We start from the raw sequence: 27,018 nt of genomic DNA on the forward strand, positions 1-27,018 counted from the left end.
AGAAGGAAGCTCATCTATTGAGCTCCTCTTATGTGATGGGCGAATCATGATGTTACATTTAATCCTCGCAACCACCTCAGATAGGTAATTAGTATTCCCCCATCTGACAGATGCAAAGATCGAGATGTAGAGGTAAAAAGAAAGAACTTTGCCCAAGTTCATACAACTAGTAAGGGGCTGGCCTGGGATTTAAATCCAGTCTGCCAGCCTCCAGACAGATAATTTCTCCACTTGCTCAGGTAGGAACACTAGGAAGGGAGAACAAAGGAGGCAGTGAGTACAGGAGAGAGGGGAAACTATGGTCTAATTTAAAAATGCATTGCCTTTTGTATTATAGTGAGACTTCATTAAAGGGGCTCTAGAGTCAAAGTGCCTGGGATTGAAATCCTGGCTCTACTGTGTACTAGATGTGGAACCTCCAGTAAGTTATTTAACCCTTCCTTGGGCTGTTTTCTCATCTGTCAAAGAGGCTCATAGATAAGATCGTTCTGAGAATTAAGTAATTCATAACAATTGCTTAGAACAGTGCCTGGCATGTACTGACAGCTTGGTAAGAGAATCCTTAGGGATGAGAAGTAACAGAGGGGAGAAGTGGAGAGGCTTTGAGAAATTCAGGGTCCATACAGCTGGGAAGTTGGAGGCCAGGCCCAGAGAACGAGACTGGGCAGGCGATCAAGGTGACTCTGGAGCCTGGGAAAGGGTGGAAGAGTCAAGAAGAGCAGCTGGGAGAAGCACTGTGCTGGGGGACAGCGGGTGGGGACCAGGCAAGAATAAAGCTTGCAGGGAGAACGAGTGGTGGAAAATGTTAGCATGATTCACTCCTCCACACTTGACCACAGGGAGCTCTGCGGGAATTGGGATGTGGGGTCTGTGTTCACAGGTCTATCTCCCCCACCAGGAGTGCTCCCTGTGGGCAGGGACTGACTTTACCCAGCTCCCTGCTGTAGCCACCACACCTAACAGTGCCCTTCTCATGACAGGTGCTCAATAAATGTCCCAGGGATTGTAGAAGGAAAAGGCAACGGGGGAGGACTCCTTCTCTGGGTGGGCTTCAACCATTAGAGCTATAGAACAAGACCAGCTACCCTTCCCCCAAGGCGGGGTTACCATAGTAATGACCTCTCTTTCCCTTCAGGCCCTGCGGTTTCCTCTGTAGCTTCTTTCACTTTCTTCTTCTGCTTTTCCCTTACTCTTCTCTCTTTCCCTACTCCCATATCCTCACCTGTTCTTTCCTGTATGCACGGATCATTAGTGAAGAAAGCCAAGGACCAGGTAAGCAAGGCCCTGTCCCAGGGAAGATGGCAGTCACAGAGGGTGACACAGAGGGAGGCAAAGAACAGGGGTGCACTGGTAGAGGCTAAAGGCAGCGGAGCTGAGTCTGGGGGCAATGCAGAGGTTGAGGCACCAGAGGAGCAAGGAGAGAGATTAGGAGAGAAAATACCATTGAGTTGTGGAGGTCTTGGGTGAAGAGTGAGATCAGAAGGTCCAGAGGGAGTAAATCACAAGGTAATAGTGGGATCAGAGCAGGGGTAGGGGGAGCTCTCTGGGTGAGGGGCTGGTATAAAACAGAAACATAGTAACTTAGATGCAGGCTGTGGTTCCTAACTCTCCTGGGGTCAGGGACCCCAACAGCAACCAAATGAAACTTATGGACCTCCTCCCAAGGAGAGCAGATATACAGATATTTAATGGTATGGGAATGGAGGGGAAGGGGGGAATCAGAGACCTCTGAAGCCCATTCCTGCCATCCCCAAAGGCCATAGGATCCAATGTCAAGAACCCACAGCCACCAGAGGCCCCAGACTCTCAGGTGAATTTTCATCCTATTTCCTTTGTTCGTTCTAAAGAAGCTGCAAAGTCCAGATTAGAAATTCACCCTTCTCGCTCAGCTCCCTCTCCAGGAGAGCTGGCCATTTACCTTACCACCTCCTAGAGGGAGCCACATCCCATGAGTTTCTATCACTTTATTTGCAAAAATAGAAAACTCAGCAATATGGGATACAGCGGGGTGGAGGGGAGATGTAAACAGAGGGGGAGGGGACAGCACCCTAACCCCCCAGAGAAAAAGGGGAGCCACTGGGAATTTAATTTGGCAGCTAAATATAAACTGGGGATTGGAGGCAGAAGGGAGGGGTCACAGGGGCCCCTGGGCTCCCCCTCCCAAGACCCCTGGAGGAAGAGGTCAGTTCCAGGGTGTAAACAAAAGCTAATAAATAAATAGAGGCTTCCTCTGGGTCAGGGCGGGATCAGCTAAGCAGCCCTCCCCCATCCCTAGGCCAAGCTGCTCTGTGGGTCAATGGAAGGCACTAGGAGGAGAGGGATCCCCTGGCCCCTCTGTAGTGTAGGAGGGTCCCTGCCCCGATGGCTGAGATGGCGGGCAGGGGGAGCCCAAGGCACGTGGCAGGGCTGGGGGAGTCTTGTAACGGAGGGCACAGGGTAAACTCTGGGCCTCAGCAAAGTAGTGCAGAATAGACCTGCATCTGACCTTTCACCCTCTGGCCCCCCCGACAGAAATGCAGGGCCCAGCCTGCCCCCCACCCCGAGCATGATACAGGGACAGGGGCACAGAGGGCAACAAGCACCCGGCAGGTGCACTATGCAGCATTAGGCACCAAGGGTAAGGGCAAGAGGGTGGGCTCAGCCCTCCCTGTGCACCCCCCCTTTTGGTCTCTAGTGTTCCTATTTGCTCCCAGAGGCCTAAGCACCTGGCAGGGGAACAGACTGTGGAATGGCAGAGTCTTTCTCCCACCCTAGGGAGCCTGGGACCACGGCATCAAGGGGCAGCGCTGGGATTTTAGAGTCCAGACCCAGGTTCACCCCTCTGCCCTCTCTCCTGGTGGGGGCAGGGCAGGCCCCCAGGACTGGAGAAGGAGATGTTAGAGCGGGAAAGGGATGAACACAGAGGCACCCCTGGAAACTTTGGCAAAAACAAGGAGCTGACTGGAAGGGGTGGGGAGAGGGCAGAGCAGATCCTCTCCCAGTCTCTGGTGGTGTCTGGGAGATGGTCAGTCTGTTGCCTGGAACCCCAACCCCCACAGCAAGGAAGTCAATGGCCCTGATCAGGCTGGGGGCTGCTGCCCCTTTTGCCTTGGCCCCCAGGAACCTCATCCTCACTGGAGGCCTTGGGGTGGGGACCAGATTGGGAGGAGTCATCCTCAAACATTTCGGGGTTCTCCAGCATCTCTCGGATCAGGGGAGGCATTGGGCCTGGAATCTCCATCTTCAGGGTAATGGCCCTTTCTGCACCTGCGATGGAAGAGTAAAGAGGGTAAGGCGGGCAGAGGCACATGCTCTTTGAGGCCACTAAGCATTCTCTTTCTCACTTGCCCTCTGACTTCCAACACAGGCCTGCCAACTCTTCCCCCAGCTCATCCTCTCTCTACTCTAGGGTTCCTGTGGATAGAACCACTATTCACCAGCCACCTATTCACCCCATTCTTTCAGACCATCTCCTCAAAGATCACACAGCTCCCAACTTCCAGCCCTAACTCCTAGGCATCCCACCCTCTAATATTCAGTTGTTCCTAGGCCTGTCCTTAATAAACATGTATAATAATAACTAATATTTATTGAACATTACTATATACCCAGCATTCTTCTAAGCCAACACTGTCCAACAGAACTTTCTGGGATGATAGACATATCGCTCTGTCCAAGACAGTACTCAATACCCACATGTGACTACTGCAACCGAAGAACTGAATTTTCAATTAAGTGCAATTCTGAGCACACGGTGTGTTAGTACATTTAGCCCTCTAGAGAACCTTCTGAGATACGTGTCAATAGTCCCCATTTTACAAATAAGAAAATAGAGGGACAAAAAGTAAAAGAATTTGCCTGAAGTCTCCCCACTAGTATGTGGTAAAGCTAGGGCTTCAGTGTTGGCTTCCTAGTTCTCAACCCCTCTGTTCTGGTCCGGAAGACCAAGAGCTCTGTAAAACTGGGGAGGGACCCCCTGTCTACGTGGGACATGACTCCCAGGGGTGTGGACCTTTCTGGCAGTGTGGGACAGAGGTCCTGGAGTGAGCTGGGACTCAGCATCAAGGGATTAGGAAAAACCCTAGAATGAGCTGTGACTCAGCATCAGGGGATTGAGAGGGCCTTCTTGACCAAGGGGGTAAGAGTGAAATGAGACAAAGTGTCAATGGCTGTGAGATTCCAGAGTCGGGAGGTTATCCTGGAGGTTATTCTTACACGTTAAGTAGATATCACCTTGTTAGTCAACATGTAATGGAGAGGCTGGAGGGAACTGCCTGAAAATGTAGAGCTGTGTTCCAGTAGCCATGTTTCTTGATGATTGTATAATGATATAGCTTTCACAATGTGACTGTGTGATTGTGAAAACCTGTCTCTGATGCTCCTTTTATCTACCTTGTCAACAGACGAGTAGAACATATGGCATAAAAATAAATAATAGGGGGAACAAATGTTAAAATAAATTTCGTTTGAAATGCTAGTGATCAATGAAAGGGAGGGGTAAGGGGTATGGTATGTATAATTTTTTTTGTTTTTGTTTTATTTCTTTTTCTTAATTGATGCAAATGTTCTAAGAAAGGATCATGATGATGAATATGCAACTATGTGATGATACTGTGAATTACTGATTACATATGTAGAACGGAATGATCATATGTTAAGAATGTCTGTGTTTCTTTCATCATATTTTTTTAAATTTTAAAAATTGATAAAAAAATTTTAAAAACTGGGAAGGGAAGGCTCACTCCTTACTAACCCTTGGTGCTGATGCCCCGGAGGTCAGTGATTTTCATGAGCATCCTTGGGAACATATAGGGCTGGCTGGGACGCCGGCGCCGGGCATATAGCCTCAAGGCTTCCAAAAGTGGCTCCTGCAGCTTGTCAACCTTTTCAGGTTCCTCCAGGTCCATGCGGTCTGTGGGAATAAACACAGTGGAGTGACAGTGGCAGGAACTGAAGGCAGAGTTGGGGAGGACACAGTTTACGGATCCCCAACTGACCCTCCCCTACCATCAGCCACTCACCTGCAGTCCCTGAGCCCCACTCAGGCTACTCTGCCCTGTTCTAAGCCCAGTACCTTCTCCCCTCTACCAAGAAGCTTTCTCAAATAAATCACTCCTGCCTAGATCAACCTCAGCACCAATATCTGAGGTCTCCTCGGCTCCTCCTGGCTGTGCCCCACTGTTTTGACCCATGTTCCAGGCTGCTGGGGAGCCTGCGTGTACTGGATCTGGGACATCTGTAGATGGGGCCAGGTGGAGCAATCCCAGGAGAAGGGACCAAAGGACCAACCCTCATCCCCCACCCCCCTCACCCCACCCATCCCTAGTCTCTGTGGAAAGGAGTCAGAGTAAACGCCAGGGGGCGCCCCATACCTCCACAGATGAGGCAGATGGCGCTGAGCAGCCCTGTCTCGGTGTCATCCATCTCCAGAGGCAGGAGCTGCCCGGCAAAGGCAAAGACGAGGTCTGTGAGCGGCCCAAAGCCGGCATTGTGCATTTGGGTCCGGTTCAGGGTTAGCCCATCGGAGAAGGTCATGGTGTCCTGCTCTGGGGTATACCGTGTGCAGATCCTCAGCATCTGGAAGTGGGGAAACTGGGAGGTTAAAAACAGCTCTGGTTGCCCATGACCCGGGTTCGATCCCCACAGCCTGCACATGCCAAACAAACAAGCAAACAAAAATTCTTCAAAATAAAAAGAAACAACAAAACAAAACAATAACAATCTGGCAGGGGGTATAGATGCAGATGGAGAAAGGGGGGAAATTGAGTGCCCAGGGCAGCTCGAAGCAGGCATGGGGAAAAAGGCAGAGAAAGGGAGGATCTGAGGCTTGGGGAGTATGATGGTTTGAATGCTGTATGTACCCAAGAAAAGATCATGTTATTTTTTAAACCCATTCCTGTAGAAGTAGACTTATTGTAGGTGGGAATTTTTAATTAGGTTATTTCAATTGATATGTGGCCCACCTCTTTCAAGGTGGGTCTTAATCCTCTTACTGGAGTCCTTTATAAGAGGATAAAACAAAAGCCAAAGAGAAGCTAAAAGAGAAACACCCAGAGAAGCTGAGAGAGGAAGCCACTAAAGCCAGAAACTAAAAGCAGCAAAACCCAGGGCAGAAGGACCAACAGATGTCCTGGTCATGTGACAGAGGAGTCCTAGATCACCAGCAGCCTTACTTCAGAGAAGGTATCACCCTGTTGATGTCTTAATTTGGACATTTTCATGGGCTTAGAATTGTAGACATGTAAGTTAATAAATCCCCATTGTAAAAGTCAACCATTTCTGATAAACGGTAAAGACTGATATGGTATAATCTAGGAATGCCTAGAGTGTATAATGACAGTGACTAAATGTACAAATTTAAAAATGTTTTTGCATGAGGAAGAACAAAGGAATGTCATTACTGCAGGGCATTGAAAATAAATGGTAATACTTTAAAATTTTAACTTATGTGTGAGACTAAAGCAAAAAATGCTTATTTGGTACAAAATTTATATTTTGACTAATGCAGTTCCTAATATAACTTATGTGGACAGCTTAACTGAACACCATAAGTACATGGAACCTTGAGAAGGGCATAAGATTTTGTAGGTTTGTCCAGCGTGATACCCCAATAAATCCCAGAGTGACTTGAACAGTGAGTAAAAAAGTATTTGCAGTTCCCTTGGGGGAATGGTGAGAAAGGGGGAAAATTCAACTTCCCCAAGTGGAGAATTCTTGATATTCTCATAAGCAGTAGGGACAACCAAAGCAATAGGCTGAGCCCCCAGTCTTGGGGTTTGTTCATATGAAACTTAACCCCACAAAGGATAGGCTAAGCCTACTTAAAATTAGGCCTAAGAGTCACTCCCAAGAGAACCTCTTTTGTTGCTCAGATGTGGCCTCTCTCTCCAGTCAACACAACAAGCAAACTCACCGCCCTCCCCCTGTCTATGTGGGAAATGACTCCCAGGGGTGTTGACCTTCCTGGCAATGTGGGACAGAAATCCTAGAATGAGCTGGGACTCAGCCTCAAGGGATTGAGAAAACTTTCTCAACTAAAAGGGGGAAGAGGTAAATGAGACAAAATAAAGTGTCAATGACTGAGAGATTTCAAACAGAGTCAAGAGGTTATCCTGGTGTTATTCTTACTCATTAAATAGATATTACCTTGTTAGTCAACATGTAATGGAGAGGCTGGAGGGAACTGCCTGAAAATGTAGAGCTGTGTTCCAACAGCCATGTTTCTTGAAGATGATTGTATAATGATATAGCTTTCACAATGTGACTGTATGATTGTGCAAATCTGGTGTCTAATGTGCCTTTTATCTACCTTATCAACAGACAAGTAAAACACATGGCATGAAAATAAATAATAGGGGGAACAAATGTCAAAATAAATTTAGTAGACTGAAATGCTAGTGATCAATGAATGGGAGGGGTAAGGGGTATGACATGTATGAATTTTTTTCTATTGTCTTTTTATTTCTTTTTCTGAATTGATGCAAATGTTCTAAGAAATGATCATGATGATGAATATGCAACTATATGATGATATTGTGAATTACTGATTATATATGTAGAATGGAATGATTATATGTTAAGAATGTTTGAGTTTGTTTATTGTTATATGTAAAAAAAAATTTTAATCAGAAAAAAAAAAAGCCAACCATTTCTGGCATATTGCATTTCACCAGCTTTAGCAAACTGAAACACAGAGGGAAGGTTGTGAGAAGTCAGGAGGAAGCAGAGAGTCCAGAAATCTAGGATCAAGTCTTGGGGGGAAAGGGGTTAAAGCAAAAAGAACTTGGAATCTGGAACAGGAGGTCTGGGGACTTCCAAGATGGGGTACAGGGGTTGGGGAGGCAGGACAGATAAGAAAATCTTTGTTTGGACCAAGGAATTGTTAAGGGTCTCATATGCGGGTCAGGTAGGGAGCTTGAATTTGGCTAAATCTGGGATGCTGTGTGCTTTCAGAGGTGTAGAAGTCTTCGGTGAAGTCAGTCTGGGAGGAATGAGGATGGGGGAACTGAAAAGAGATGCTCAGCTGGGTGACTGAAGGGTATACAGGCCAGGGCAGGCACAGGACCTGACCTACCAAGATGTCCAGGCACGCAGCCTTGAGTAGAGTGATCTGGTCGGCAATGCTGAGTCCTGTAAAGCCAGGCAGTCGCTTGGCAAACTCCACGATCTTGATGATGCACTTGGTGGCCAACTCACTGAACTTGTCCCACAGCCCCAGATCCAGCTGCACCCGGTGATCTGCGCTGGAGTTCTGGAGGGAAGGCAGGGTTGGAATGCAAGCTAAGCCCAGTGTCTGGGGGCTGTCTTCTTACTGCGAATACCCTAAGCTCTCCCCTCTGCATCTCCCAGGGTCCCCCTTCTCATGCTCTCCTTGTGCTAACACCGGACCATAGCCCCTAACACAACCCCTACCCATTCCTCTAAGCAAACAGCCCTCTACTCTCACTGTAGCCCTGGCTGCTCCTCACCGTGGTGTATTTGCCCAGCTGGCAGAGCGAAGGGAAGGTCTCTTGATGGGCTTTGCTGACCTTGGTGATGAGTTCTTCTAACTGGGGGCTCAGCTCATAGCTGTCAGGTGATCCTTCTTCCTTCACCTCTTTCTTCTTCTTGTTTCGGTCATTCCGCACAGCTTGGGGATGCAGGCACAAGGAGAGGGTTAAGACCCTCAGAGCCTCCCTCTGGATGTCCTCTCTCATCCTGATTTAATGTGCTCAGTCCCTATCATGAAAAGTCTATTCCCTGGGCCCTAATCAGTACCTCAGTTTCCTCATCTCCAACATTAACTCCCATTCAGGCTGGCTTTCACCAGCCCCACCCAGGGCCTACAGCGCCTGCTCCCTCCCCAGGCCACTGGGCTCCATCCTGCCCTTCCTGTCACCCTGCAGGAGCTGGGGGTGGGGGGGGGGGCAGGATATGCAGGCGGCAGGATATCCACTTATAGCCTTGGCAGCACAATGGCGGGGGGAGATGGGGGGGCACCCCAGATCCAGCTCAGGCTCAATCCCCTTAACAAGGGAGGGGACTGACAAGACCCCCACTTCCCCATGAAATGGGGAATATGAGACCCTATGCCGCATTCACTGATTCAGAGGAAGGGTTAAGCTCTGGCAGAGAAGGGGAAGGGGTGAGGCCTCCTGGGTAAACAGAGCTAATCAAATGGTCAGAGAAGAGGCAGCACCCCAGAGCAGGACAGGTCTTGGGGGCCAGGGGAGGGCGGGGCCAAAGGGAATCGGGTAGCAACCACAGAGCAGAACTGGAGAGTTCCTGCACTGGCTAGGACTAGGGGCCTACCTTCCTTGGACATTCCCACTTCGAAGCACTTCTGTAACCGGCAGTACTGGCAGCGATTCCGGGTCACCTTGTTGATGATACAGTTTTTGTCACGGTGACATGTGTATACCATGTTCTTCTGGATACTGCGGCGGAAGAAGCCCTGGAGTAGTGAGGGTGGGAGGATCACTGAGGCAGGATGCTGGCAGTACCAGGCTCTCCTAAGCCTTGCAGGTGGTCCTAGGCCTGGCCCAGTCAATTCTATGTGCAAAGCACCTGTGTGCACAGTAGCCCCCTCCACCCCACACATGCCCACCTGTTCACAGGCACAGCACCTTACCCCTCCAGTCTGGCCTCTGATCTTATCCAGGCAACTCTGAATTCCCAATTCACCCACCCCCACCACGTACACACCTTGCAGCCTTCACAAGAGCTGACCCCATAGTGGTAGCCAGAGGACTTGTCATTGCACACGAAGCACGGCTTGTAGACCCGAGGAGGTGGAGGGGGTGAGGGTGAGCTGGGCACCATCTCCTCTGAGCTGGTGCTCTGCGTCTCCACCGCTGGAGGGGAAGGAGTGATGTGAGGGTTGGGGGAGAAAGACCCCGCAGGTCTCCAGACCTCCTCATCATACACACCCTGTTCCCACTTCCTCCTCCAGCCCAGCGGTGACAACATCGCTACCATGGTACACTGGTCCCAAAAGCCATGTTCAGCCCTACAAGAAACATTCCTAGAAGACCCTCCACCCAAACAACCACTATCACTGCAGCTCACTGTAATCCTGGCCTAATTTCCACAGTCTGGCCAACTCTCCCCACAATAATGCCAATCCTAGCTCTACGTGACACAGCTCAATTCTCCAAATTCCAGGCCAAGGCCATGGGGGAAGTTAAAGTCTCTAGACTTCAGTTTCCCCAACTATTAAGTGGGTGGGTGGAGTCAGCTCTGCATTCTCCAATAACTCCTAGGTCTCTTCCTGCCACTTTGGGTGCTTGGCTCCTTGTGAGGCAGTTTACCTCACTTCTCCCCACTATAGGACAAAAGAGCTAGGGAAAGGTAGGCAATCACAGGCCACCTGTATATGGCACCTTGCAGAATGACCTGCTGGGATACTCAATAGGTAGAACAGGACCTCATTTTCTCCCGAGTGGTACAGGGGCACTAATCCCCAATTTTTTCCCTCTCACACTACCCCCTAAATCACCTCCACTGTCCTTTTTCCAAAAGACCACTGAGAGGCTGGAATAAATAGGGCCCAGGTATCAGGAAGGTAGGTTAGGGAAAATGCAACGGCCTTATTTTACAACTGAACATACTGAGGCTGGGAGGGAAAGTGACCAGCCCAGCACCACACTGCCAACTTGATGGCGGGGCCAAGGCTCTCTGGTCTTCTCACTAGATCAAAGTGATCATGAGTCAGAAAAATTGGTGAAGGGGATAATGGGGTATTTGCTCAGATTCTCAGGTCTACAAGCTGTTGGAGGTGTAGTAAGCCAGAGAAGTCTGGTGATACTGGATAAACAGGGATGATGGGGGAGGGGAGTTAGCTCTGGACCCTATTTGAGCCTGTGTCTTCATTCCTAAACTGCCTCTGCGAATAATCACAGCTCAAAAAGGGTCTCAGACCATGCCCCACATAGGATGTGGAGGACACCCTCTATTCAGGAAGACTGCCGAGTAAATCTTTTTTCAGTGCATCATTGATCTTCCGAGGCTAGGAGAATCTATAAACTACTCAACATGTAGGGCTTGTTGCCCCAATCTGGAGGGCGCACGTTAATGCAAGAAAATATTAAGACCCTCTTTAAGGAGTGTTCCACCCACCTCATGAACAACTTCTTCCTTCTAACTCGCTGCAGCCCACCTGGTCAGAAGTCAGCCCCCGTGCAGCCAGAAGGGCAAAAGGAATGTTCAGGATGCCTGGGTTCCAGGGAAGCTCCACCCAACCCACAGGAGGGAAGCCTACCCCACCCCCAACACACACTCACTCACACACACACACACACACACACACACACACAGTCAATTAACATAAGAATCTTGCTGGAATGGGATTCCCCAAGAAAAAGGAGAGAAAGGAGGGGAAGAGAGAAGGGTTCTATTCAAAACTGGGGGCGGGGCACTCCAGGAGGCACTGGTGCTGAGAGATGTGGGGAGGGCTAGGATGCCTTCTCTCCTCCTGCCCACCACGGTGTCCTCCGAGGGCACATGTTCTACCCACAGGCCTGTGCGTGGGGTGGTGCTAGCTGGGGCGCTGACGCCCTCCCTGCCCGCAGAGCGCTGCTTCATTTCCTCTCTTGCGCAAGGGTCTGGGTGCGGCCAGACTGGCATGAGGCAGTGCCAGTCAATTATAAGATTGGGGGCTGCAGGGAGCCAGGCCTCGGGACAGCTTTTCCCGCCTGAGTGGGAAAAGCTCATTCTCTACATCCCTCTAGCACACTCCCACCCACTGAACCCTAAAGTGGAGCCCAGAGGCTCGAGATCAATTTGGGGGTGTGGAATGAGCAGGACGGCAAATTGGGTTTACCCTGCTCCTCAGTCCTGGGATGAGAGCCCACCGTTGGGACGCTGCTTCTGCCGATAGCAGGAGCCCCACAGCAAGACAGCCTGGGATAGAGCAGGGGCCCCTGCTGGGGAGAAGGGGGGTGGGCTCTCCGTTTTTCTCCTTTTAAAGCCCAAATTGCTGAAATTGAGGAAATTCCTGACCAGGCTGAGCGGAGCTTCAAACAAACTCTTTATAACCGGCTGTAAACGCTCCCAGCTGCGAGGCCCAGGGCTGAGAAGCCAGGGATTCACAATCTGACACACACCTCCTCAGGGACACACACACTCTCACACGTCGACAACACACAGGGCACAAAAGCAGACATATGAAATGGGCTTCTATATCCTAACAGGACTCTGGCATAGAGGAAGACGCAGGCAGGAATAAAAGCATGCTCACTCCAGTCACACCATGGAGGTGGAGCACAAGTCACAAAGCCAACACACAACACCCAGCACTCAGCTTCACATCTGCAAGGGAACCGCTCTACCACCAGACAAACAGCCCTGCCTGCCAACGCAGCACCAGGACACTGAAACCTCCAAACATGCACAAACACACCATCCGGCCCTCCCCTCTGAGGACCTCTTTCCTTCCCTGGTTTAGAAACCCAGGACTGAACTACTTTCCCTCTGAAAGTGTGGCGGGGGGCAGGCCTGAAGTTGGCTTCATCTGCCCACCAGGACCCTAGAGGCCAAAATTATTAGTCCAAATTGAAATGCAAAACCCTACTGCCAGCCATATCCAAAAGGTTTCTATGAGCCTGAAAAAGGACTGCTGGGGCCCCACAAAATAACCCTTCCTGGGAGATTCCTCCCCCCTCTCCCCTCCCAGTTCCCCAACCTATTGGGCAATGAGAGGAAGGTTAAGAATTAGCAAGGATTTGGTGTAAAGCAATAGTTCCATGCTTTCTCCACCCTTTAAATGCCACAGTTTAAATTCTTACCCCACCCCACCCCAGAGTACAGCCTCCTGTTTCCCTCTCCCTCTTCCAATCTACCCAGCCGTTAAATTTGAGCAGCTCTGCTCTGGAATCAAAAGACCAAAAAAAAAAAAAAAAAGCCGAACTTGTAAACAGCGCTGCCGAGTGCCAAGGAGCGAGGCGCGTTGGCGGGGCTCAGTGACCCGGCGTGCGCATTCCCTCAGCGTCCGCCGCCCCGCCCGCCGCCCGCCCCTTCCTAGCGTGCCCCCAAACCCCTCGTCCCCAGACGCCCGCACCCGAGCTGCGAGCTCAGTCCCAGCCCGGGGAAAATTTGGGGGGTGTTCCAGGCTCTCCTCCCGGCTCCTCCCCATATCCCACCCCCGCCAAACACTGCGGCCCAGGCTTCAAAGACGCCTCTCATCTGGACTTCATTTTTACTGCCTCTCAGTCCCCAGCTTTTTATTACCACTCTGGAAAGGGGGTCCAGGGCCCCAGGGCTGGCATCTCCCATTTCATAGGGCAAGGAAGATGATATTTGGGGACCTAGTTGTTGAACTCCTTCTGCCGCTGTCCCCTCGAGGCCACCTCACCACACACCAGACTTTCTTTTAAACTTTTTGCTTCCTGCTCAAGTTGTGCGTGTTGGAGCCATAGGAAAAGTCACCTCTCTGAATACAACCGTACACACATTTCCAAATTTCTTTCTTTCTCAACTGGGGGTTGTGGGCTCTGGAGCCCACACCTTCACCTTGCTGTATTCACAACCCCTTCCATCCAGGCAGGAGGACACACAGGATGCACTCTCCGACCCATCACTTTCCGAAACCACCCCCACAGCCACGCAGGGGCATACGCCCTCCTGGCCTCACCCCACAAACACCCCCACACAGGGCCATGCAGACCTGCCAGCGCTGTCTGAGAGCAAGTCCCTGGAGAGACCCCTATACCCACACCCACACCACCTAGGCAAGGCGCCGAGCACTCCTGGGATTCACACGCTTTGCAAACATCTTTTACACTCCCAATTTCCCACATGGACTTTACAAATGCCAACAACGGTCCTAGGTGCCATACCCCTCTGGGTCCAGGAACCTGTGGGCAAAAAGTATCAACACGGGGGATAGATTCCTTATCCCCAGGAACTCTGGAGTGGCATCAACCACAGATCTTAGCTAAACACCCACCATAAAAACCACATACGCTCCAAACAGTTCTGCACACACCCAAAGGAGTCGCTGAGGCCCCCACATTTAAAGGGCCAGTACCCCTCTTTCCTATACACCCGCCCTCACATTTAAAGGGCCAGTATCTCCGCCTGCACCCCAGTTGCATCCCTTACACACGAAAGCAGTGAGCCCCTGCCTCTCCTGCACCCCGCACCCCACCTCCGGACTCCGGTACCTACATTGTAGACTGGTGGGTTGCGGCCAAGCAAAGGATTCAAGTCCGGCGAAACAGGAGCTGCCGGTGGCTCTGCGCAGCAAGCCGGCCCCTGGCCCCGCCGCCCCGTACAGCCGTCGCGGAGCCGGGGCAAACGCTTCCATGCAGTCGTACATCGCGACCCGGCTTGGAGGGAAGCTGGGTGCTAGGAACACCAAGGACCCGCAACCGATTCCCCCTCCTCCCCCGGCGGCGCCCCGCTCCTAGAGGGGGGGAGGGGGAGGGCTAGCATAGGGCGCCGGGCTTCATGGGGGGTAAGGGGTGGGCGGGGAAGAGGGGGATCCCCAGCAGGGGAAAGGGACTGGGCGGGGCGCGAAGCCCGGGCTGCCACTTCAGCCGCGGTCTGGCTCACTCTGGACGCCTCCGCAGCTAGCACTGGGGAGACCTTTTGTAAAAGCGAAGCCTGGAGGGGTGGGGGGTGGGGCTTGGAGAGCGAAGGGGGCCGGGCACCAAGATGAGCAGGACTGGGAGTGGAGCGCACACACACACTCGCTCCGTGGCGCGCTCGCTTGCTTAGATACACATCTGTGCATGCATTTATCTTAGCAGGCACCATGCGTTTGCAAATGTGCAATAGTGCATATACATGTCTGCACGCAGATAAAATCATATATGCGCACGCGTGTGTGCAGACACACCTGGTTTGGGATTGCTTGCGAGCATTCTCTCTCCACAACCCGGAGGCTCTGCACGCATTTGCACTTAGGCGCGTGCCCTAGTCGGGATAGGGGAAAGAGTAGAAGAACGAAGCATACGCATTTCCTTTTCATAGAGTTCTCCCTCACCTCCTCTCCCCCCACCCCCACCTCCATACTCCCCTTTTCAAACAAGTCAGTGCAGGAAGGGGTGTAAAGGATGACTAGGGGGAGGGGAACGTGGAGGTTTCCCGCGTGAGGCAGCCCTCCAGAGCTCGGGACCTGCTCTACCTTCACCCCCGCCCCACTCCCCAACCCCATTCCCAGGCCTAGCTCCTCCCTCTCCCTCCGCGCGCGCGCCGGAGAGCCGAACAGTACATTCCTGCGGCTCGGCGCGCGCGGCCTTCTCCTTCCTTCCCGTCCTCCCCACCCCGGGTCCAAGGGCCGGAGCGCGCTCCCGCCGTGAACTCTCCGGGAACCCCCCTTGGGGCGGGTGGCCGGGCGCGCTCACCTCCCCCTGACCCCGCCCCGCCCCACCCCGCCCAGGCCGTCGCCAGGGCCGCAACGGAGTCCCTCCGCCTCCTCCAGCGCAGCCCAAAGTCTACCCCTCCTAGCCGGAGTAGTCCTTCCTCCGCCGCATCCCGAGCCGCCTCCCTCCAAGTCCCCGAAGCCCGATCCCACGACTGACACTCCTTAAGCGCCTCAACTACCTCTTGCTGCCTAACTGCATTTTTAAAACACAAAACTACACACACACCCCAAAACTGTTCCTTCAGTGCTAACTGCACCTCAACCGAAACTATCCTCCTAAGTGCCAACTCCCCACCCACAGAGTTCCTACTATGCCAATTGCCCCTAAAGTGCCAAGTGCTCCCCTCCGCTATAACTGCGCTTCTAGTCATTGTCTTCAGGGTCATGAAGTATCCCAGCCATAGGCAATAACTGCCCCGTCTCCCCTTCAATTCTACACTTAGTGCCTCTCAGATCTCCACAGACCGCCTCACTGTTCCCGTGGTGCCCCTTCCGGGCACTGAGCGCCCTCACCCGGCGGAGAACAGGGTGAGGGGGGCGGGGGGTTGGCCACGTCATGAATTTGCCCAGGCAGGGCTGGGCTGAATCGGGGGCCCTGGCCCGGGGACAGCGCCAGCGGCGGCGACTCCCGGAAACCACCCCCTCCCCCGCACCCCGCCTGCCCGCCGCCCGCCCGCCGCCTGCCCGGCCTCCCGGCTGGCCGGCCCAGCCGGCTCTGTCAGCGCCGCTCACACGGGGAGCGCCCCGGGAGCGGGAGCTACGCCCGGCCCGGCCCCTTCCCCCGCCCGGCGGTGGTGGCTGGGCCAGGGCGGGGCGCGCTTTTCTAAGAATCTGTTGTACCGGGTGGGGGGCGCACTGGGGTGCTGCTGAAGTGGGCTCCGGCTTGGAAAAATAAAGAGCAGGAAGGGGTGCCAGAGTAGGCGAGGCAAGGCGGGCGCGGGGGAGGGGCCCCGGTGGCTGCGGGGACTGAGAGATGGCAGGGCTGGGGGGCGAATGGGGGACGGGGACCGACCCTGGGCTGGGAAGTCGGGCTGGCGGATGGACGGGGGTGGGGTGACGGCGCGGAATAGCTGGGCTGACTGGGGAACCTGAAGCAGGGGAATGGAGAGGGAATGCAGTCCTCTTTCCAAACAGGGTGAGTTCCTGCTTGTGCCCCAATCCCAAATACCCCCTTTCTGAATCCAGCCACACGCACAAACACACCGACACCCAAAACAAAGAAAGAAAAGGGAGTGGCAGTTTTCTAAATTGAATTGGGCCAGTGACAAAAAAAAAAAAAAAAATCGATTAAGTGCAAATGGGGAGTACCCCCAAAACAAGGTGGAGCAAGCCCTGATTAGTCAACTTCAGACTGTCAGTTCCCCTCCCACCCTCTTCCCTCCGAAATCTGAAAGGTCCCAATTAAGTCAGTCCTGCCTGGTTGGTAATTAGAACCAGAAGTGGCCAGGCCACAGGGAGGGGGGTTGGGAGAAGGGCACACAAGAAGGGGGGAGGCTTTTGGAAGCCATAAATCCTCAGCAGTCCCCACTTTCTCTTCAGCAGATGCACCCCGCTCCTCATCACCCCATCTGTGCATGCTTCCCAAGCATTGCAATGAGGGGCACTTTCTGAATCAGGCATTAGGGTGTCCACCCCACCCTTCCTATCAACCCCAAGCCCCCATCTAGACAGAGAGTATAGCCTTGGGGAGAAGGTAAGAGGGTGGGGGTGGGGGTATCTAGTGCCCCCTCTTTTCCCCAAAGTTCCCCCAGCCCTTATTGCAGCAATTAGACCCATTAGCCTTCTAGCATTTCATGGGAACCAGATGTTCTCCACCAGCCTGGTGGGAGTATGGGGGGGGGGACTACTGCCTGACTCACCCCCTTCTCTATGATCCCCACCACCACAGCACACATACACATCCTCCCCCACAGCTAGAGCCCCGCAAAGGCATGGCCCTGAGAAAAACAAGAGTGCACCCCTCCCCCACTAGCGAGGCCTTTGGTGCTGGGTTTTGCGTGGTCACCCCTCAGAGCCCCTACCACCCTGGCAAAGATGAGTTTGGCTAATGAAGGACTCTGGGAAAAACTAATTCCTTATGCCCCCCAACCCCCAACTTCTGGATGGAGCTTGAGGATAACTGGCTTTAAATTCCTCATGCTAAATTCTCCTTTTCTTCCAAAATTCTCCCTCAAAAACTAAAGCAGGGCCATTTCAAAGCAAAGCTGGCCCTGCCCCAAGGATAGGCCCTAATTTAATTGAGTCCCACCTGAAGGATGGATAGCCCAGGTCAATGGGAAGGGTCTCTGGAGGAGGGAGCAGCAGCAGAGGAGAGGTGGACTAGGAAGGTGTGAATGGGTGACCAGGCCCAAAGTAGGGATGTGAAGAGTGCTGGGCAGGATGGGGGCTGGGACCGGGTTGGGGGCCAGGAGAGGGGGGTGCAGCCTGGGCCCCAGAGGCGGTGGCCTGCCCGGCTCCCCCCGCCAGAGAGGTTTCCTGTTGCAATCAAAGCCCCGTTTGTGTCGGCCTGGAGCTGGAGCCCGAGCTGGAGGAGGAGAAAGCCGGGGAGGGGAGGGGAAAAGAGGCAGTCGGCTGGGACTTTTTCCTTGAGGAGGCCTGATCTGCGGCCTGCCCAGCTCCCTTACCCGCCTGCTTGTTCCCCTTGCCTCTCCCAGCGTCTGGGTTCTCTCTATGTCTGCACCTTTTGGCCTGTATTTCTCCCTCATCTTGTTTAAGTCTGTGAGTTTCTCTTTTTCAGTTTCTTTTAAATAGGAATTTTATTCTCCCTGTGCCCACCTGCCCTCCATTTTTCCATGTAACTTAATGTGGGGAAGCCTGGGCTCCTTGCCCGAGGGACACTAGTCCCATGGCCAGGGCACCACCTTTGAAACAAGTTCAAAGGACAAACTGGACCTCTCAGGACCAGAGCCATCTCCTCAAGAGGAGGAGAGCAAAGCTTCCCTTCCCTCCCATCACACTCCATTCTGTACTCTGACAGAGCAAACATACAACACACCAGGGTTCATCAATACAGAGATACACAGGGACACAGACCCTAGGAGTTCCATGCACACGCAGATGTGCGTGCACACACACACCTCTGCTTTCCCATGTGCACAGGCCTCTGCTTGCCTCTGCAGCACATGCTTCCCTCACTTCTCCCCTCCTCCACTTCAGGGTTCTGAGAAACCCGCCTCACCCACTCAGGCCCCTAGAGAACCCTAAGAGATGAAGCAAGACTTCCCTTCTCAAGAAGGAGATCCCCAAGGTGCCAGGGACCCAGCAGGAGGACCCAGGAGCCAGGCCCCAGGAAGAAGTTCAGGCTCCTTCATGGACTACCCCCTCCCTTAGAATAAGATAAAGAGAGTGATGTGAGGCACAGATTCATGGTGAGGGTGGCTTTGGCGTCAAACTTAGACCTCTAATCGCACTCCATGAGATGGTCGTGTCAAAATGGGACAGCATGTCAGAGAATGAGAAATGGCACCCTCTCACTCTTCGGCTACTCTACCACTCTGGGAGCTTTTCCAGACTCCAGGATCACTTCTCACCCTCCTTCCCTCCCTATTACCTCTAGATGCTGCATGCCCCACCCCCATCCAAGCTGTCTGGGCTCAATCCTTCCCCTCCTCCCCACCCTGCCGCCACCTCTCTGCCCAGGCCTGTCCCCAGCTGCCAGCCACACCCTTCCCAGCTACCTGCCCTAGTTCTGGTTCCTTCTTCAAATGTCTCCTCACAGTCCCCCACCTTCAGGGCTGCCTTTAGGGATGGAGCCCAGCCTGACCTCTTTCCCTAACTGGGCCTCACTTTGAACCCCAACCTAGATCTCAATGTGTCCAGGACACAGGAGCATGGGGGAAACATCTCTGGGAAGTATTAGGTCTCAGCATTCTCTCCAGCTATCCCCAACCCACAACCGTTCTCTTGCCCATCTCCCTCCTTACTCTAGTCCCATCAGTTGCCTGTCTCAAGACCTGGGGAAAAAAAATCAAGTCCCACATGATTGAAGTTTGTACGGTTCTCTGCAAGAAGTACATTCATGTTCCTTCCCACTTCCCCAGATCTCTGGGACAGATGCATGGGTGTGCAAATGAGGTAGAAGGAAACCCATCTGGGGTTTCCAAAAAGAGGGGCTTTGTGCTCTCTTGTTCACCTGCATGCCACCCAAATAACTCCTGCTGGACTACAGACATGCCACTGGCAGGCCTCACCAAACACCAGACACAACGTCAGCAGCCCCATTAAATACCTTCTCACCCCTCACACTAACTCTTTGTTGCACACACTGAAATTTTTGTATATGAGCAGTCTCAGAGAGATGCTGTGCGCACACAACTGCACATGGTCTGAACACACACATGCACGCCTTTTCCAGATGAACACACACTTTCCAGTGGAGGTGCCAACCCAGTCTAGTCACCCCCACTCCGAAACATACACCCTCTGGCCCCAAGTGCCCCTCCTGAAGGCAGAGCTCCTTTGCTTCCACTTTCTCTGAGTTTGTGAAGCAGAACTACAACTATAAAGGATGTATCTTTTTGTCTTTTCCTCTCCTCCTCGGCTCTATCTCTCAGCTTCTATTTCAGTCACCTTCCCTTCTTTCCAAGTGAAGCCTTCTCCTCACAAGCTTACATGCTGGCTCTTTACCCCATAGCCCAGCATCCCAGCCCTGCAGGTCATGGGCTCCCCCACTTATACTGGCCTTGCCAGGAGGAACAACTACAAAATGGGGGGAAGGCAGACCCAGAGGAGGAGAGGCCCAAGCCTTGCCTGGCTGTCAGCATTCAAAGGCTTAACCCAAAGAGGGCAGGTTTGAAGGACAAGTAGGGATCTGCACAGCCTGTGGGCAACAGGCCAGACCTGGAGGCAGGGGAGGAGTCCAGAACCCACAGGGCTAGAGGAAAAGATGTTTCTGGAACACCCCTTCTGCCTCTCAGGATTACTTATGGTACAAGAGCCATCTTCTTTATGATTATTTCCATCCTTCCCAAAACCAAGCAAGAAAGTCTCCTGACCCCACACATCTTTGGACATCTACTACTGGAATTCTTTCCCTTTTTGCAGCTTCCCCCAAATTCAGGACAGTTTTACCTAATGGCCACAGAGCCATCTGACTGGCTTCCCAGACTCCTCTGCTTCCTAGCCCGATTCCCTCCCACCTATCTGCCCCCTCCCCTGATGCAGGCAACAGCCTTAAACTTCACTAGGGCTGATCCCAGTGCTCTCTGTTAGTTGACTGACTCAGGAGGAAAGGTCAGCCTTCAACCAGTTGAACTTTATAGATCCCCAATTTTAGGCATGCTATTTCCCCACCCTATTTGAGCAGACCTTTCGTTTGCAAACAATTCCATTTGTTCCACATCCAAACCCCTTCCTTGCTACCACTGCTACCTACTCCATTAGATCAAAACCCCATCCCCTGCGTCCCATCATTATTTTCCATATCTACCCTCCGAATGCCCTCCTGTTTCCACTTGCCCTCAGCCCACCCAAGATTTCTGAGACTCACACAGAGAGGCCATCTCCTTGGGGAGGTCAGGCTGGCCCAGGCCCCGGAAGCTAGGGCTCAGCATATCGAAAGGCGGAGACCCCCTGAGTGCCCCTGGAAAGGCAAAGGGGAAGCCAGCTCCTGGGTAGCCAGATCCAGGCCCCAGGGCACCGGGTGCAAAGAGTCGCTCCTTATTGGTGGCCATGGCAGCTGCAGTGTGGGAGGCTGAGTCCCCTGGGGTCTGCAGTGGGCGGGGGAGGTCTTCAGCCACAGCCCCCGCCCATGCCCACTGCCCCAGCCTGGGGGGCTCCGTGCCCACCCTGCCTGGCCTGCCCACTGGGTCTCCAAGAGTCCTAGGAAAAAAGAGAGGAAAAGGGAGAGTGTGAGGATGGTCACTCTGAGGTTCTAAGCATCGTGGCCCCTCAGTGAGAGCCTTCTCTCTCTGTGCTGCTAGTGTCTGCCCTGCCCTGGCTCAGGGCCCTGGTGGAGGAGTAGAGGAGGCAGGACAGGGGTTATGCAGGCTCAGGGAAACCCTCCAGATTAGCTACACGAAGGGTAAACTGAGATTCCAAGGTGAGTGATAGGTTCAAGGCTTCCTGGCAGAGAGGACTCCTAGGCTAAGAAGTGACCTTTTATTAAGCACCCACTATATGCCAGGCACTATGCCTAACATTTCATTTAACCCTCACATCAATCCTGTGATGTGGGATTTAGGATTCCCATTTTGCAGATGAGATAGCTGAGGATGAATGAATGGTTTAAGATTATATGATTGTAAGTCAAACTCTCTACCAGTCTGGAGAAAGCAAATATGTATCTGCTGTAATTCTGGAGCACTTTATCTGTCTGGAGAGAAGTATAGTGTAAAGGTAAGGAACCAGACTACCTGAATTTATACCTCCACTACTAGGACCATGGGCATATGATTTAATCTCTCTGTGCCTCAATTTCCTCATATGTAAAATGGGAATAATAATAGGGCCCAGCTCATAAGGTTGTTGTGAGGATTAAATAATTTAACCTATTTAACATATGTGTTTAGAACAATGAAGGGCACATACTAAATGCTAAGTACCTCATATGATTTCTCTTTATTCCTTCTCTTGTTCCATACCTCTCTTTCAATTAGCATTCCCTTTTCTATCTTCTTCAGAACTCCCTCTTCCAGTTTCCACTCTTAATTCTTTCTGGGTCTTCAGTTATCCCTCACCCCCAACATCTCTTTCACTTTCTCCTTCAATTGCACAGACATTGATAGAACCCTCACTGTGTGTCAGGTTCAATGCCAGGGAGTTCCTCTCCTTGTCCTCATGTCCCAGTATACTTTGCTTCTCTATCTCCTTTTTCTCTCTTCTCTGGGCTCTCTTACTTCTAGAAAGCCCTCTCTGCATCCTCCCTTCCTTCAAAGGTAGTCTGCCCCATGAGATTTTCAACCTGAGCCCAGGGAAGGGGGAGAGGAAGGAGATAAGGAGGAAATGGGAATCCCAGGGCCAGGCAGGTGGTTCCTCCCCTTATGCCAGTGAGGGACAGGTTAGCTTCCCCAGGAGCTCCAGAACCATCCACCTCTCTAGGGAGTTGCTGGGCTGGGGAGGGAGTTACCGAAGCCTGGGCTCCTCCACTACCATCCAGAACTTAACTAATATAAAGATGGACAGAGAAGGACCACCAGAGAGCAAAACACATAGGGACCACGGGATGGACAAGCCCAGAGGTAGATGATGGGTATTTCTGCGTCTCTTTCCATCAGTATTATATTCTAAGATCAATATTTCTCAGTCTTTGTACCTCTGCTCTTTTCCCTTTCTTTTCTCTCTCTCATCTACTTCGGCCTTCAAGCCCCTGAGGGTAAATTGTCATGAAGGTTTCAAGAACCCAGATCCCAATACCTTTACTCAGCCCCAATGCCTGGAACATCCTTTTCCCTCACCAGGCACCGTCCATATTACCAGCTCCCTCAGACCCTTTAGCACAGTGCCTCCCAGACCCTAAAAGTCTGAGCTCTAAGCACCAAGCTCCCTCTCCTTTGCCTTCTTCCTCTACTCCCTGAAGTCCTCATACCTAGTAGAGCCCAGGTAGAGCCAGGAGTCCTGGGCCCCTGAGGCCCCTGGGCCATAGCTCAACAGGCCGGGCCACATTCCAGGTGGATTAACCCCTCCAGTGCCAAGGGTAAGAAGTTACCAGAGGTCCCCTCCCACCATCTTCCCCATCAGCTTAGACGGCAAACCAAAACCTGGCTTTCTGTCCCAGCCCTCACTGTCTTCACCTCTCTCCTGCAGGAGAGAAACAGAGAAGTAAGTGAGGGTGCAGCAGAAGGGCTGGGGGGGGGGGTGGGGGCAGGCCAGAGAGGGATGCTCAGACTCCTGCTCCTCAACAAGGCAGGAGTCTGGTGAATGAGTCAAGGATAGCCCGCCTCTCCCTGGCCTCTCTCCTATTTTGCCTCAAAGAAGGGACTCGGAGTAAAGTGAAGAGAGGAAGGGGCAGACATTCATCCCATTTCTGAGCCTTGGTGTCTGTGCTGTCCCAGAGAAGAGGAAGGAACCAAGGAATGAAGACAGTGATGCAGACAGTAAACGGAAATTCTGAACTAGGAACCCAGATGCCTTGGTTCTGCGGGACCTGTGGAAGGATGAAACACTTCTCTCCTCCCAAGATGCTACCTCAGATGGGGGGGGCAGCGGGGACTGATTAGGGGGAAGGGGCTTTTACAAAGCTGCCTCTCTTATAGCTGAGGTGGAGCTGAGGGAAGGGCAAAGGGGCTGCCGGATGGAGGGGGGGGGGCGCGTCTCCCTGCTGCCTTGCCCGCTCCAGAGGCTGGAACAAAGCCACTCTTGTCGGCTGCTCTCCACCCACTGCCCCCCTCCCCTCTGTATAAACACGACCACCTTTTTCCATGACCCTATCCCCAGCCTGGGCGGAGAACCCAGGCATCCTCTGCTCTAGCCTGGGCCCCCAGCCTGCTCCCCAGGAGACAGCAGCCAGCAGCCGGCTGGGTTTCCCTGGCCTTATGCCACCCTTGGGGGAGTCTGGACTCTTGAATCTCCACCTCTCATCCCCAGGTGCCCTCCCTCCACCTCACTGGCCCCAGGGAGGGGCAGTGCCCAGGAGGCAGGCAGGCAATGCCAGTGGAATGTGTGTGGGCATCGGAGGGCACGGGCAGGGTGGGGCAGAGGGGGGAACTGGAGGTGCCAGTTAGGTGGCTTTCTGAGCCAGGGGTGGGGGTGTGCCGGGGTGGAGGGGCGTGCCCAGTGCTGCCTACCAGGCTTTGAGCCACAGCGTGTGTGTGTGTGTGTGTGTGTGTGTGTGTGTGTGTGTGTGTGTGTGTGTGTATGTGTGTGTGTGTGTGTGGTGTGTCAATTTGGAAAGGGATACCCAAGTTTCAGGCACCCTCCACACACTACCCCCAACACACTTCCTACCCCAACCTCTTCTTTTCTTGCCTCAAGTACATGAGACACTGGCTGTGGTCCCCAAACCTAACTCAGCATCTGAGGTGTGATGGTTAGGGCATCTGAGGACCCGGACTTCAACCACCCTGAACATGGGCACTGAAGAGACTGGGCTTCTCTCCCTATAGACTCCCTCTGGTTCCCCTGTGACAACTGCCCCACCCCCCCACCCCATCATTCACACTCTTACCCTCTAACTGTAGCCATCTGCAGAGATCCCTCCTACATGCTGGGTCAGGTTGAGGGGACTGGGCAGTAACTGCTAAAGACAGAGAGGCAGCCTCAATGGGGTTCTGGGACTAGGACGTCTGTCCAATGTTCCTGCTCTCGCTTTGTTCCATTTGGGCTTCCCACCTTGACTAGAGGGAGCCAAGACTCACACCTGTAGTTAAGATGTGTCAGAGGAAATCCTGAACTGGTGGTCCAAGGAAACCTCAGAGCCCTCTATCCTATCCACTTGTCTCTCCAAACTCCTGGAATCAGAGGGGAGGGATTACTTCCTCTGTACTCTTCCCTCACCCTTCCCATGTCCAAACTGTGCTATTTCATTGGGAAGGGATGAACTTGGACTAGCTTGGACCATAAAATCCACCCCTCAGAGCCCTCCAAGGGAAGCCTGAGAGATGGCGGTTGTCCTTCCCCACAGGAAGGAACCCCATGGTTCTCACATGCAAGCCCAAAAGTAGAAGGATAGATGCTCCTTGGCTGAAGAAACCTTCCCTAAATACCCTGCCGTCCTACTCCCCAAAATGAAGGGTATTTAACCGAGCCCATCCTCAGCTTCTCTAAAATTTTCCCCATTAACTTCGTACACTAGTGCTGACCCCCAAGTCGGGGCAGGAAGACCCCCTCAAATCCTGCGGGCACCCTGGCCAGACCGTAGGAGGGAACGAACCGGCGTCGCTCCGCAGCGCCCCCTTCCCCAGCCCGCCTCCCCCTGGACCCGGGCGTCCGAGCGGGCGCGCGAGCCTGCTTCCCCGCCTGACTCACCTGGAGGGGGAGGGAGGGGGAAGGGAGGCCGCGGAGCCCCAAGGTCCCGGCGTCGGACGGTCGCGGGGATGGAGCGTCGCAGTGTCAGGGGCTCGCGGTAGTGGGGGGCTCTGGGGGGGCACGGCTCTAGGCTGGGACCGTCCCGGGGCCTCTCCGAGCCCGCCCGCCCACGTGACCGCCCCAAAATATCCGACACATTTTCTCCCAAACCGCACACTGACTCTGCAGGCGGGGACACGGAAAATATTTTCTTTCTTTTTCTCCCTCCCCACCCCCCCATCTCCCTCCCTGCCCGGCTCCCGCCTCCCCCTCCCGCCCTCGCTCCTCCCTCCCCTGCCGTCTGCCCCTGCCCGGCTCCCTCTTCGGTGCCCTGGGGCTGGGGGGCGGGAGGTGGGTGGGTGGGAGGGGGGCTGGGCGGGGCGGCCCAGGACGCCCGGGTCTCTGCCCTTCCCATTTGCTTGGCTTCCTTGGCTCCATCCCTGGGTAGGCTGGGCAAGGCTGGCAGAAGAAGTCAGTGTCCTGGGCCCCATGATGCCACTCTTTCTCTCTGGCATTTTCCCTCTTCCTGCCATTTGGGAGGACTGGTCGAGTTGTCTCTGGCCAGGCTGTGGTTTGGTGATGCCAGTTTCTCCTTCTTCTAGGGTAGGCAGTGGGGGCTGTACCCATGCCCTCTCAGGGGTGGAGTGACCAGGCAGGGGTATGCCAAGGCAGATGCCGCCACCCTTACGCTTTGCTTAGCTTTCACTGGCAGTTCAAAGTAATCTCTCACTTCCCCTTTGCTTACCAAGACCATACTTTGGTCACAGAAGCAAACTACTTAAAACTAGTAGGGTTTTTATTTATTTTATTATATTTTTTTTGAGGGGGGGGACGGGTGTGCAGGGGTTGCCGAGTGCCAGACATGCAGACCTCCTTCTCACCCTGCCTTGAGTAAAGCTCGGAGAGATAGGGCGCCTGGTCCCTGGCTGCCAAAGTCGTCCCCACCTTTAACTCTGGATCTGGAGGGAGAGAGAATGGGGAGAAGGGGGGAGGGAGACAGTGGTAACTGTAGCTGAGAGTGGGAGGAGTCTCAGGCTGGGTGTGAGGGAGAAAGCCCAGGCAGAGGGTGTGTGTGCCGTAGCCAGCTCCTGCCTGCCGGCCTGCCTGGTAGATGCGCCACGAATGTTGTTGACTCGGGATCTCCGTGTGTGTGTGTGTGTGTGTGTGTGTGTGTGTGTGTGTGTGTGTGCTTGCCTGCACCCAGATTCAATGTCTGATGGAGGCATTCTCTGACTTCAACATGACCACCGCGGACTGTCAGCCTTACAGTGGAAACCCAGAGGCTTCACTCTTCATTCTACTGAGGACAGACGGAAAGAAGAGAAGGGGCCCGAAGTCTAAAATGTGTGCATGGGCCCCAAACACTCCCACAGGGAATGGGATAGAAGTGGGGAGAGGGAGCAGTAGTAGGGGCTGGGCTAGGCTGGAGAGAGATACCCAAAGGACCTTCCCCAGCAACCCTCCTAGGGTGACCAGCACTGGGGACCTGGGCTCCTGGGTCACGTCACATTTTCCGTACGGAATTACTCTGCTCTGTCCTTGGTGCCTCCCTGGGGGCCAGGGTCTGCCCTCCCGGGAAAGGCCACTGTTGGTAGCCAGTCAGGTGAAGGGGAGCTGGGAGGGAATGGGCATATTGTGGCTCTCTGAGGAGAATTGGGAGACGTCAAACGGGGTGCAGACAAGGCCCTCCCTTTCACTCCAGGGGTGGGAAGAACTGGGAATAGGTACTCTAGGGTCCCGTCCCCAGGTGG

General features: G+C 53.4%; 1 protein-coding gene across 2 annotated transcripts; it reads right to left on the reverse strand.

Moving 5' to 3' along the window:
- Positions 1-26: 26 nt before the first annotated feature.
- RARG (retinoic acid receptor gamma) lies at positions 27-25,494 on the reverse strand. Of its 2 annotated transcripts, XM_077110817.1 has the most exons (9): positions 25,229-25,494; positions 20,814-21,145; positions 9,664-9,812; positions 9,271-9,412; positions 8,448-8,608; positions 8,054-8,230; positions 5,352-5,556; positions 4,733-4,891; positions 27-3,246 (listed from the first exon to the last, which is right to left on the reverse strand). In XM_077110817.1, the coding sequence occupies exons 2-9, from the start codon at positions 20,995-20,997 to the stop codon at positions 3,047-3,049; spliced, it is 1,377 nt and encodes a 458-aa protein (XP_076966932.1). In that variant the 5' UTR covers positions 20,998-21,145; positions 25,229-25,494; the 3' UTR covers positions 27-3,046. The 2 variants fall into 2 exon arrangements, with proteins under 2 accessions (XP_076966932.1, XP_076966933.1); XM_077110818.1 differs by lacking the exons at positions 20,814-21,145; positions 25,229-25,494 and adding an exon at positions 14,125-14,569.
- Positions 25,495-27,018: the final 1,524 nt, after the last annotated feature.

The sequence above is a fragment of the Tamandua tetradactyla genome, chromosome 7 (genome assembly GCF_023851605.1).
Source record: "Tamandua tetradactyla isolate mTamTet1 chromosome 7, mTamTet1.pri, whole genome shotgun sequence".
In the NCBI taxonomy this organism is placed as follows: Eukaryota; Metazoa; Chordata; class Mammalia; order Pilosa; family Myrmecophagidae; genus Tamandua; species Tamandua tetradactyla.

Coding starts and splice junctions, on each gene's coding strand:
- RARG (XM_077110817.1), bottom strand. CDS start 20,997: ATGGCCACCAATAAGGAGCGACTCTTTGCACCCGGTGCCCTGGGGCCT. Junction 8,609..9,270: donor AGTGGGAATGTCCAAGGAAG/GTAGGCCCCTAG, acceptor TGCATCCCCAAG/CTGTGCGGAATGACCGAAAC. Junction 5,557..8,053: donor CTGCGTGCCTGGACATCTTG/GTAGGTCAGGTC, acceptor CCCCACTTCCAG/ATGCTGAGGATCTGCACACG.